Consider the following 13,598-nt stretch of genomic DNA (forward strand, 5'->3'; position numbering starts at 1 on the left):
CAGTTTACTTTTTTGTCTGCACTATTGCAGTGCTTTGATATATGATATGCAAAAAAACTGTATAATGGGAAACTCGTTCACGAGCAAATTGTGATATATGGCTAAGATTTCATTGCTTAATTCACTTTTCGTACGTCAATGTGCATATAACTGAATCCGTGATATGATTTTGAATCAGTAGATAACGGCATTACTGCATTAGAATATATTTGCTGCATATTGCATCCAGAACAAAGCGAGTAAGAGCGGTGTGTATTTTCACCTTTGTATTTTTGGAATTACAGCATGATATATTGTTAGTAGTGGAATCATTGTGATGATTTGGATGAAATAATTTTTTTTAACGGATTACGAATTGAAAGAGCAGTCATCATGCCAAGTACTGTCACCATTCGCGTGAAAATGCTGGACGACACAATTCATCCTTATGAAATCAAGGTAATTACTATATAGTAGACTTGCACAGAGGCTATCCAAGTAACTTCTCATGCCACTTATTTAAAAATAGCCGATAGCAGATATAATCGGCTATGCCTGAAAGTATATAGGAACACAATACATATTTCAGTCATTGATTTATCACGTATGTGTAAACAATATAGCAACATGAACTGTTTCGCCACAACGTTTCCAATACAGTAGGGCTTTTCCGGCATGTGTAAGCTACTATTTGTTATACGGTTTAAGAATTCGGCTGTGTTTCGTTCATATGACTGAAAGCCTTTTCTTTTCACTCTGGTGGGGGTCACCAATATATTCATAAAATTTCCTATGTGGGAGGCAAGAGGGGAATGTGACGTAACGAAACACAGCCTTTACTTTTCACTCTGGTTGGGGTCACCAATATATCCATAAAATTTCCTATGTGGCAGGCAAGAGGGGAATGATTTCTAAAGGTGACTGACGAAGGTGTTTGTAAGGGTCCGAGACATTAATTTATTAAACCAACCTCAAAATCTTGCGCCTTAGCATGCTATGCACGATTTGGATTACGATATCTAGAAGGAGTGTGGGGCAGCGTAAATTGGAGACGCGATCTGCATACGTAACAAATACCGGTTTATTACGAAACAATCTATTCATATATAGTAGTTTATGTGTGTCCGTGCAGTGTATAGCCCAATAGGTTGCACAGCTCCAAAACGGGAACATTTCTTAACAAACGAATGGTATACCGTTTTTTGTACTGTTTTGTGAATATAGTAATGACCAACAAAGTGTATTTTTTATGGTTATTTGATAGCCACGTGAAGGAGCAATCTCCTAACTTCTCCACCATCTTTCTCTAATTTAGTCCCGAAGTTCTGTTGTAATTGCAATGTTATTGGTTGCTACCCAAAACAGCATGGTAATTGAGACGTCTTAGAAAACGTTGTATACTTGCATTTACAAAATTGTTGTTGTGAGCACAGTGGCATTTTCACTCATGAAAAAGTTAGAAGGCCAAAATAGATAGATAGTCCAAGTCCAAGTGAATACAACTTACATTATAGATTACTGAAGGTCTTCCAATTCATGTTTTTTGCCATCATAACTTGCTTAGTTTACAATCAACAGTACACTAGTGATTTAATTTCATCCATTACCCAAATTTCACTTTCTGTCATATTTCTTTGCAGCCCACAAGCTCAGGAGCTGCTCTACTTCAAGAAATCATGAAGAATCTGGATGTTTTGGAATCGGATTATTTCGGTGTATTCTTTGATGAAGGAGATGGAATTACTTTTCTTGACCCGCAAAGACAAGTTGGCAAACAAATTAAAGGTTAGAAACTAGGACATCAAGTTTGAGGCAGACACTCAAGACTCATCTGTGTCAATGGTTCCACTGACTCCTACTGCATTAAAAACCGTGGTACAATATCAGTGAAACCTTTTTCTACTCAAATTCCCTACTTTATAGTTTCTGGTTGTTTTGGGGTCTATTTGACTGACTTAAGCCATTACTCAAGATTTGGGCTAGCTTGGTTGGTGTGAACTTGATGATGTTATATTATAATTCATGTCGACACTTACGCCGTACAACTTCTACATTTCGGTAGGACTTTTTAAGTGTATCACAACTTCCAGCCATGTAGATGAAAAAAAATTGAGATCAAAAACATTGTGTGAAGCCTAGACAAGTGAACTTCCAACTAAGTTGCTTCAGAAAAGAAGTTTTCTGTAGGCCCATAGAATATTTTGTTTTCCGTCAGCAATATCAGTATATCAGCCTCAGCCATATTAATATAAATTGGATTGAATATAATGTAAAGGTGCTAATCAATTGCTATCACCATGAAAATGACATGGAATGCAATAACCACTTGTTAAAATCCCCCAGATGAGGCCACTGCCCAATAACAATTCTGTAATTAATTTAAATATTAGATAAAAATGATTTTTTGAAATCTGTTGTTATTGAATTGACAAGCTCCAAATGATGAGTTTATTTTCAAAAAGAGTTTTTTTCAGTATGTGGCAGGGTTGGTAGGATTTCTGTAGGCTGACTGGCCCATAAATTTCTGAGTGGGCCTATAAGATGTTTTGCATTATTATCTTTGATATATACATTGTAAGTTGGTGCACTACCATTTGCAAGGTGTTTAAGTAAAGTGACCTTGGTTCAAGTTACATTCCATTGGACAAACTTTGAATTCACATCTTCGTGCTATGCTCATCAGACAGATCTTGCCGCCTTGTTGCATCTCGCTCGTCATTCTAGATGTTTTGCATTATTATCTTTGATATATACATTGTAAGTTGGTGCACTACCATTTGCAAGGTGTTTAAGTAAAGTGACCATACTCGTGATCGCAGCAAACAACACGGAGGGAGTAGAGAAGGGGGAGGAGGGAGAACAAACAGAGAAGAGGGATGAAAGGGTGCATCTCGCTCGTCATTCTAAATGCAATGTAACTATTCCTGAAATTGCCAATCAATTTTCATCAAGATTCGTTATTTTTAGGTTCTGCTGAATCGGTACTCAATTTTGGTGTGAAGTTTTTTACACCGGATCCAAGCCAAATGCAAGACGAATATACCAGATACCTGTTTGCTTTGGAAGTGAAACGGAATATTGGCGAGGGTACACTTCACTGCGCTGAGAGTACGGCATTGGAAATGGCCTCTTACGTTATTCAAGGTGAGAGCCGTTTATTAGGCCTAGTGTGTGGTCTGCTGGTGTACATATATGTTATCAAATGTCAAAATATTGTCAAACTTTTAGTGCGAGGTCAAAAAATAATTTTCAAAGTCAAACTTTTTTTTTTGCAACCTGCCTTTTGTTTGTATCGTTGATGTTTGTTGCCAGCCGACAACTGCTGCTGTTTAACATTCTTTCTCCATTCTTGGCAAGCTACTTAGTATAAACAGGCACTTCCTACCCGAGAACGTAGGAAAGTATCTCTCGTTGTACTACAACAAATTTCATTTATTTCCACCCTAAACCGTGATGTAACTAATACTGGAATTGGTCCAGAATTCGTTGAAAAAATGTTTTTTCGGTAAAAATTTATCATTTTTTTGGTCAAAAAAGTTTTTTTAAACCAAACTACTTCGTAAGTAGAGACAGTACAATTCTAACATGTGCGTAAAACCTAATTTACATACATGTGGCAAACTTTGTCAAAATTTTGATATTATTGGTCAAATCTTCCGTTTTTAGGTAAGAAAAAATTGCCTTAGTTAAAATTAATATGGAAAAATAATACTGGAAACTTTGTGTCCGATTTCAGCTGAATTTGGTGACTGGAATGCGTCAGAATGCTCTACGACCGCTTACCTCAACGACACAAAACTTTTTCCCCGCCCTACTGAAGAGCAACTCGTCAAAATTTCTCAACTTCATAAAAATTTAATGTGAGGCTTTACCGCTATGTTCACACCTCTTTTTGGTGTGCAATTTTTCTGTTTTAAAAGAGGTAAGAAGCCTGCGGAAGCAGATTACAGTCTACTCGATATCGCCCGCCGATTGGACTTGTATGGAGTGCGCTTATATCCAGCTTTAGACGCCCAAAGTACTCCCATCTCTCTGGCGGTCTCCCATGCCGGCGTGATTGTGTTTCAGGTATTTGTTGTGCTTTGTCATCGAGGACCTGCACGCGAGTCCATTTTTCTTTGTTCGACAGGAATTCAAAAAGATCAACGCCTTCAACTGGGCCAGAATTCGGAAATTAAGTTTTAAAAGAAAATCTTTCCTTATCAAGTTGCGACACACGGAGTCCGATGTGAGTGACACTCGTCGGGAAGTGTTGATTTCCTGAATTGGCTTTTTGACGCCTCTATCGTTTCCTAATTCTGACACGATTGTTTCCTTTCTAACAGGACAGGAAATCGCGAAGCTACAGGGACATACTAGTTTTTGTAATGAACAGCCGAGACGCTTGTAAAAATTTCTGGAAAATCTGTGTGGAACACCATGCATTTTTCCGGCTGGAAGCAAAGCCGCAAGCGAAGCCGAAACCGGTCGTGCTTTCTCGAGGGTCGTCGTTTCATTATAGGTGAGTAGACTCCTGCTTTTTCATGCTGCGATTATGTGCCACGAATGCGGAGAATGTTACTCTGCATAAATTTCTAACGAGCGGGGCTGTAATGACTGGAGTCATGACTCGACTCGGAGTCCGAATTTTCTGATGACTCGAGTCATTCTCTCAAAACATGGAAATGACTCGACTCGAGTCAATCTGTGTATTGACTCGACTTGGACTCGAGTCATTGCGCATGACTCCAACCAAGTCATATGTCTTGAAACTCAGACGACCAAGACCGACATTTCATTGTAATTTTTAAGAATAGTGAAGTAACCACACTTGGGAATTCGTGTATTGGTACTGGTACTGGAAAATGTGACCAGAAACTGCTTAAAGTGAAGAAAATTAGTATAGGCCTATTATAAATGCGAACCATTCGATATTACGAAACAGAGTTATAAAAAGTGGGTTTAACAAGACTTTAACTGGAAACTGAGCAGTAAACACTATGACTTGGACTCTGACTCGAGTCATAATACCATGACTCGGACTCGACCCTATGATCGCTGACTTGGACTCGGACTTGACTCGGTGGTGAATTAAAAATGACTCGACTTGACTCGAGTTAAAACTATAAAAGTGAGATTGACTTGTGACTCGGAGTCTTGTGACATGGTTACAACCCGGCTAATTAGGTCAGTGATTGCGTGCTAGGTTTGGCATTAATTAACTTGTGTGTAATGTTGGATCGATGCTTCCACTAAAAATCCATTATCACTTCTGTATGTGATGATTGATCAAGCGGTGTTAACGATTGCATTAATATTCTCAATTAGCAATTGCTCATGGCTGATTGGAAAATAGTGAGTTATATCTTACGGTTTGTAATTGAAACTGGGGATTGTTAAGAAGATATGGCGATATTTATTGTTTTACGTTGTCTAGTTTGGGTTGTACAAAATTCTTGCAGAAATATTGGTAAACTTGCATATTGTTGTAATTAGTATCAGGACACTCATGGCATTATATATCAAAACTCTGTATTATTGGCATCTCAGATTCTGGTACTTGGAACAAACATTCTCGCGAATTAAATTTATACTCAAACATGGGTTCATAATGTATTTTCACAGGGATTCTCAAAGTTGAACCAGATATTTATTGAAGGGCTATCTGAGATAGTATTCTGAACTGCTCAGTTATGGATTTAGACATTACTGGAAATTGGCATACCCTACTGCCTTCAGACATTTTAATTTACGTTATAATAGCTGCTACTCAGCTGGCAGCTTGAAACTAGACACCAAATGAAATCACCCAGACACAAAAACCTAGCCTTGCTTTGCGCTATCCACTTGGGCTAACAAACTGCTGCTGCCCTCTCTGCTGTGAAGTGATATCAGAGAGATTTCAAAGTCGTCAACCTTGAAGGCCTGAAATATGCACAAAGTTTAATTATGTAGGGTGGGCTACCTTTTATGTTTGTGACAATGCTTTGGGTCGATCGCGATGTCACAGACTATATGTTTATTCCAGTAACGTGCTTAGCTTTTTACTACATGTTTCATGTACTGCGATACAACCAATCGAGGTTTCAAGGCCTCCATAGTGGAAAATAGCATGGAAACTATCTTTCTCGTAGATATATATAAACTCTTGGTGGCAAGGAGCGTGTAATTTGAGTACTGGACTCGAAACAATCGTCTCACTCTCTCACTACGCAAGTCAAATGATTTGTATTAACACTTGATTTAGCATCATGTGCTCAAATCATTGTGCCTAGCTCTATTAAAACGTTGTGTTGGCGAGTTCTCTGTCATGTCAGCGTGCAAAGATCAAACTTTGTGCGCTTGTTCAGCGGGAAAACGCAAAAGGAGCTTCTGGAATTAGTGAGGAACAGCAATTTTCACCGAACCAATTTCGTCCGCACGACCAGCAGAAAACGTATACATAACACCACCGCGAGCTCCGACGATCAGAACGATTCGAAATTTCAACTGGACTTGAATAGTCCCGCATCCAAGCAAGTGAGTTTTCGCAGCAAAAATCGTGCGACTGGCTTGCCAAATCTGAAACTCTATTATCGTGTTATAAACAGAGCAACAGCAGTGCTATTGGCGGTTCTATTGCTTCACCTTCTTCAACAATAACAGAAGATCAGGGGAGTTATATGGTCGAAGACACGACTCGAAGTAAGAGCATTGATATATTGTGAAGATTTTTATGCTTGTGCAATGTGCATAGCTAGAATCTGCATGAGACTAGAGATGACATTACAACAAATTGATTGTTGTCATGCTGGAATCAATGGTACTGATCTGATTTTTCAAAATTAGGATGATATAGAAATTGATTTTAACTTTCATTATCCGACTATCCCGTATCGATTGCAGGATATTGAATTTAAATATAAATAGGTATTATATGTATTCCATTAACTTCATCGATGAGTAAATGCACTATCATTATATTAAATGCAAATAAATGAGAGAGGACTGGTGATCTTTCATCTCCTCTACCAAATTTATTTTACCCAAACCCAAGGCGCGCCCCTATCTCATGAACTTGAATTGAAGGTAATGGAAATTTTGGCAGTGGTCCGATGAGTTTTATGCATTGTCGATCCTAGTTTTTGGCAGAGTCCATTTCAGTGTTGTAATCGTCAATGTGAATCATTGGTATACAGTTGAATAGTATGCATATGATTATACTATTCAATACTAGCATTTTTGTAACTCGATTTCAATCGAATTTTACTGAATTGAAGTCTGTTAAGTCTGTTGTTATACTGATATGATCAAAATTATAATGGTTTTAGGATTTAGCTGCTGAGCGGGATGGATAATGAATTAATGATACATGAATATTTAATGGGGTGTAGCCTACCATGTACATACAATGAATAATAGAGATACTGTGGCATCCAATACTAAGTCTGTTGTGAGGAAACTGTTGTTCAGCTGACATTTTGAAAGACCACCATTAGCAATGATGTATCAATTCCAAAGAAATTGTGTAATTAGACAGGGTGTTTCAAATGATAAAAACATTATCTGATGGCCTGTAACAGTGGACCACTTTTATCCTCAAATGAGCATATCATTCAAGTTTATATGGAAGTATCTTCAGACCGAATGTCTCCTGATTCATATATTTATTGTTGAACTTGTTAGTGTCTCAAAGCAAGTTATCGAAACAAATGTACTTCATTACTACCTCTGTCGTGTAGATGCTGACTAGCTCAACAAGAATGTCTGAACTAAGCAACACATAGAGAACATAGAAATTAGGTCGAATAGCATGAATTTTGGGACAATGACCTAGCGATGCATGGTTCACGATATACAACTGCTGGATACCCGCAATTTGAACCCCATGCTAGGCTAATATTCTTGGGTGTAGTGTATCTATATTGTCAATGTCGCCAATGTCAACACCAACAGGTATATATCTGTTTTGTCGATACCGTTGTTCAGTTAAGGTTTTTTATGGTCGCAATTTGCACTGCATAGATTTAACTTACATGGGATAACCGCAATCGGTCAATGCCATTGACAACATCAACAAGAATGCTGGTCTATTTTGTGCCAAAAATAGGCTAAGCTACCCGATCAGCATAAAAAGGTTATTACCTTCAGCCCTTTGTCCACCAATTGGAAGACAAATGATGTAGTTTTCTAGTTGTAGTTCTGACATTGACCTTTCGTTTACTAATATGCTAACCCCAAGAACTGTAATATGCATTCTCGGTAATGTCTATTCTCAGTAAATGTCAATTCTCATTAATGGTTTTCTCAGCCTTGTCAGGTATCCTTGGATAGTAGATTAGATATAGTTTATTAGACATAACAAATACGGCTATCGTCTATTCCTGTTTCATCTGCAGGCGCCGACACCTCCCAGAACGTTACAACAGCCGACGTGTCTCCCGACCCCGCCAGCCCGGACTGGCAGATGAACAGCGAGAGCCTTCACAGCAGTGCTACCCCGGTCGACAATTCTGCGGCAGTCCATGCGGAGCCGAAAGGTAACGGAAGCGTTGGGTTCTATACGCCGCATCACACACCCGCTACTAATCTCGACGAAACAGACAATTCGTATCGTAACGGTGATTTGTTAAGAAATAAAAAGAAAGGCTCCCGTAAAAATGACGATGGTCTCGAATCAGTTGAGACATTATTGCAAAACGTGTCCACGCGTGATCGTAAAAGCATCATATCTAACACGTCAACTAACGTAGGATTGTACGCGGGGTCAAAATCGTTGTCTTTTGACGTATTGCGAGTCGCGTCATGCGATAATATCGCACCACCCTTGCCCCCAAAAGGACGGGGTCAGGCTAGCAACGGTGACGGTTCGTATGATAACTTGAAAAATATGGGAGTGAGGGACAGGCGCAGCTTAGGGGACCGGGGTGGGTCTTTAGGGGTGTCAGGCAGCGAGGACCCTTTTGTCAACGACAGCGTCGTGAATTTGTCGGCCCAGGGTGCCGCGATGGCCCCGGACGTGAAAGCTCAGCTTGGGGAGGAGAAGATTGCCGTGGGGCATTACGCAGTGCCAAAGCGTCCGCCTACACCGCCTGACGGGAATTTGAACTCTCCGCGGTGGGACCGGACCTCCCAGATCTTAGATAAGGAGATCAACGAGGCCATGACCGAGCTGTATAAGGCGATAGGCGGAAGTGGACCGAGTGATAGGCGTGACGGTCGCGAAAAAAGTATTGTCATCGATGGCACTGCGCCAGTAGTTGTGTCCTCGTCGGACGAGAATGAGTCCAGGTCGGAGTCGCCTCTTGATGACGATACCATGCTGGCTCCGATAAAAATGGATTTTGACGATTTCGGAAATTTGTTTGCTTCCAAGACGTGAGTCTTATCACTATCAGTGATTTTTTTTAAAGCCATGGTTTTCAACCTGGTGGTGCGAAGGTGTTGGCTGTTTTTTACCAATCAGCTTCCCGAATAGGCTGTGAGAGAGAGAGAGAGTACCTGAGTGATTCTGAATTTGAGTCAATGCTTGAGTCAAGTATTCGAATATCCCTCATGATGTTGTGACAGTGTGAATGATGCACCTTCATGCGAACAGAAGCAAATAATTGCAGTTCTACTCCAAATAAAGATGATTTGGCGTTTTTTTGACCATAACCGTTTTATTGCACTTTGTGACACTGCCGAATTGTAATTTACACTTGGTGCGTAACTTTGTGTGACACGTTTTGGATGCTGTGATACGATCAGTTGGGGTTTCATGATTTCCAAGTTCGGAAAAAGGCACGGAAACTATAATTGTTGTGGGTAAATTAACTGTTAGTAGAATAGAGTTTATAATTTCAGTAGGCGTCCTCTGAAAAGTCCTGTCACGACTCGTCTCACCATACTTATTGCTTGATTCAGGCTCGAGTACTCAATCATTGTAGCAGCCCGGGTTGAGTTAGTCTGGGTGAAGATTCTGACCTTCTTCTTCCTAATAATTAGCTTGACCAAATTTAGTGTTGGCCCGCAAAACATTTTCAAATCAGAAATTGTGCCGCAACCATAAAAAGGGCTGGGAACCACTGTCTTAAAGCCTCGAGTCCTTTTCGAAAATGTACCAGTACATTGAAATATTGCCAATGTCCGCTCCCGCAATCAAAATATAGTGGAATTTTCAGATTTTGTTAGTTTCCTCCGTCGCGTCGTCCACTGCTCTGTAAAGTTTATGTTTTGATTAACCGCGTTGAAAACCGTGCCTTGTTAAAGACATTCACGTTGATATGGAGACAGTTGCGGTGAATTTGCTCCACCAGATTCTCAGACGGGTCACCTCAATATCCATATCTTGGCAACGACTTGACTTGATATCCATAATCTGGTGATTTTTTTGTGTCTTGGCAATCGATCATGGCTATTGTAATCGGAGTTGCAATTATGGTGCCTGTGTTAACGGAAACGGTGCATGCTGACTTACACTCCGTTTGCATATTAACATGCATGCTGTACTGATTCCATTCGTGGCTTGCAAGCATTCCAGACTCTTCGTTTAAAAGTGTTTTTTTTTTGTGCTCATATGCAGAAAATACATCAGCTAAGAACCAATGCAAACGCGTTTGCTAAAAGCCAGGCCTGCTTAAAAATTTGCTGTAATTCAGTAAAGACGAAATTCGGTGTCTTGATGAGGATTCGAAGTCCAGATAGATATTGATGAGATGGACTCGTAGAGAGAAGGTGCCTGAGCTGCTGAGGATTGTACGTCTTGCCGAGATAACTGCTTGTCGACCGGGCGGTTTAAATAATATGAATTATTGCTGCGCCTGATTAAATACCTGCTAACGGTGCTTTTCGAACGCTATTTTACCGTCATTTTTAAGGGAGACTTTTTAACTATTGCATGCGGATCACTTTCTTTGTGTTTATCATAGTAATTTGCAGGGCTCTGTTGGCGAACACGAGTCATATAGTGCTCAGCTATCAATAGTATTCATGAGTTTTCGAAGGATACTTTGCACTAAGAGCATGTTTCTAGAATAAGTGTTTCTTGATGTCTATTTAATGAGCAAATATGGTTTTTTCACGTACGGAAAGTATACCCTCAGAGCCCCGCCATCTTGCACTATTCACGTATTTTTATGCATGAGCTGTTTCATATTTAACATAAAGAGCGTTCTTGTCGCAAATGATCATTCCTCATTTCAAAATTTCATACATTCCAACTTTTGCTAGACTAATTCCTATGTCAGACTCGTTAATGTGGTGGCTGGTCTTGTTGAATCGGAATATTCCGTTAACGTATTTGTGAATGATAACCTCTTTAACTGCCGCTCGACTAATTTACTGTTCAAAAATCCTTTCCGTCTGTCGTATTGTTACAACTGCTGATTATAAAATTGAGTATTTGTCCATCATGGCAAAATCAATTCCAAGTTTTTTTTTTAGAGAATTGATGAAGTATTCTCTTGGAAATGTCATTTTATAACTTTTGTAAATATCGCTCAGGTCTAATTCAATCCGAATCGAGGTTTTGCCTTGTCTGTGTTCTGCTTCTTTCCCTTGAAAATGCGGAACTTTCACATGTTATGTTTCACAGTTATGAAGGAAATGTGTGACTTGATGTGAGTTTGTTCGAACTATTTTTTATGTATTTTACTTGCTCTTTTTGATTTGGTTGAAGCAAATAAAAAGTTTCTCAAGGTGAGTGTGTAGTCGGGATGTTCTATAAGAATCTGGGTGCACTGGTTAGGTCTGTACTAGGTGCTGAGTCTATGGCGGCAGTGGTGATATTTTCGGATAAAGGCAGTTAGAATTTGTACATATGATTACCATTCTTCATGACTAGGCTATGTGTCGCATGAAGCTCAGCTCACACTGTATTGACTGGATTGGCTAACAGCTGCATGAGATATGTCCATAAAACATTGACTGACCATTGATTGTATGTCCATTGTTCGTGTGTTCTTGTGGCAGTCCTGTTCTCTTGTTTATCATGTTAGCCTGTCATAATTTTGTAATTGGGTACTCTTTCTGAAAGATCCAAGTTTATAAAGCAGCCGAAATTTCTGTAGGCTATCCACAGACTTTTGTAAAAGTGTCTCCTAATGGATACCTTTGTTGTGGCCATGTTCAAACGAAATGTCACATCCAAACTATTTCTACTCTTGAGGCAATGTTCTTCATTTTATATGGATTAGAAAGGTAAAATAGTTGCTGTGTCAAGGGATGTAGCTTCCTCACTAGTTTTTCAGTTGTGGTATGCTTTTAAAGCTGTTTTGGTGCCACCCTTTTAGCTAGAATAATAACAGTCTTGTCTGTTTCATTTGACACATGACACCATCAAGGTCATTGTGATTTGTTTGAGGGAAAATACTCACTCAACCACAAAGACACTGAAATAAAGCTATTTTTCGGGTCTTTGTGCTTCAGCATGCCTGTCAAATTTTGTTGATGCGAGATGTTTTAAAACATTATATCGAATTACTTCCACTATATTTCAAAGCGAGTGATTATTTGGATAGTTTGCATTGCTGGTGTTAGCTTATGTTATGGCCATGAATTATGGAGGTATAAATCGTTACGCAAATCACATATATGGAAGCAAGTCCGCATTCGTTGTTGAACTCGTATTTCTTTGCTCTTGACATGGTTACTGTCATTTGAAGGTAGGTTAATGATTGATATTTATCAGTCTTGACCAGCTTCCTATCATTTCATGAAGTACCCACCATTCTTGTTTCAATAAATAATTCTTTAATACTTTGCACTCACACTGGGGATTATATTGAAGCATAACATAATCCATGTATGTAAACTACATGGAAATATATGGTGGTGCCTAATCTATCCCTAGATTATTTCAATTTTTCCACACTAACAAAGATTTTATAAATTACTGCATAAGTGCACACTGTCTGGATGTAATGCTTCATAAATAAATTTAGTATTGGTGTCCAATTGCCCATACCATCAGCATAGTGATGGAAAAGTAGGCCTACTAAAAAATACCCAAATATACTGCTATATTCCTTTGATTCAGTACAAGTTATTAAATCCCATTGAACCACATGCCCCAGGCATGACTTCTGACACTCCTGCCAATCAGGCATGATGTATCAAATTTTCAAGCTGTGTCTGACCTAAATGACATCAACCTTTTCCTTTTAGTGCAATTTCTATTCATACTTGATAGCAATTCGTGACCAACAGATGGCTTATAAGATAACTCTTGCTCTATCTCAATTTCTTTATGACTAATACATAATGTAGGGCAATTTCATAGGTAGTAAGTGGATTTACTGGTGAGCAAACATTCCAAGTCCATAGGGTGCCTTTGTGTTACATGTCATTTATTCATAATATCTCATGGTGAAATGAATATTTCACACTGCAGGTAGTCTTTGTGGTTGCTCTGTTTTGCATTCCTTGACAAAGTCCATATAAGATGCTTATATAAACTACCATTTTGAAGTGAGGATTACTTCCTATCAACAGACTGTTCTCTTGAACAATACTAATCACTTGGATACTTACCTTTTTCTTGGAAATAAACATCTATTGTATAGTATATTTATATTGAAAGATCTTCTTCAAGGTACAGAACTTCAATATACAACTGAATAGTATGTATATTCATATTGAAATGAACTGCTGACACTTGTGAGGGGTAATAGTCAGCAATT

The 13,598-nt window shown here is 39.0% G+C and overlaps 1 protein-coding gene across 1 annotated transcript in view; it reads left to right on the forward strand.

The window, feature by feature from the left end:
• Positions 1 to 251: 251 nt before the first annotated feature.
• Positions 252 to 13,598, forward strand: part of LOC145454539 (FERM, ARHGEF and pleckstrin domain-containing protein 1-like) — a 41,883-nt gene continuing 28,536 nt past the window's right edge. The window contains exons 1-10 of the mRNA XM_080332518.1: positions 252 to 438; positions 1,620 to 1,764; positions 2,947 to 3,123; positions 3,716 to 3,839; positions 3,900 to 4,047; positions 4,109 to 4,207; positions 4,305 to 4,480; positions 6,309 to 6,477; positions 6,549 to 6,642; positions 8,337 to 8,477. Of these exons, the coding sequence (XP_080188644.1) occupies positions 373 to 438; positions 1,620 to 1,764; positions 2,947 to 3,123; positions 3,716 to 3,839; positions 3,900 to 4,047; positions 4,109 to 4,207; positions 4,305 to 4,480; positions 6,309 to 6,477; positions 6,549 to 6,642; positions 8,337 to 8,477 (1,339 nt within the window). The 5' untranslated portion in view covers positions 252 to 372. The remainder of the gene's footprint in view (positions 439 to 1,619; positions 1,765 to 2,946; positions 3,124 to 3,715; positions 3,840 to 3,899; positions 4,048 to 4,108; positions 4,208 to 4,304; positions 4,481 to 6,308; positions 6,478 to 6,548; positions 6,643 to 8,336; positions 8,478 to 13,598) is intronic.

The sequence above is a fragment of the Botryllus schlosseri genome, chromosome 13, assembly GCF_051294905.1.
Source record: "Botryllus schlosseri isolate E-star chromosome 13, Bs_hap1, whole genome shotgun sequence".
In the NCBI taxonomy this organism is placed as follows: Eukaryota; Metazoa; Chordata; class Ascidiacea; order Stolidobranchia; family Styelidae; genus Botryllus; species Botryllus schlosseri.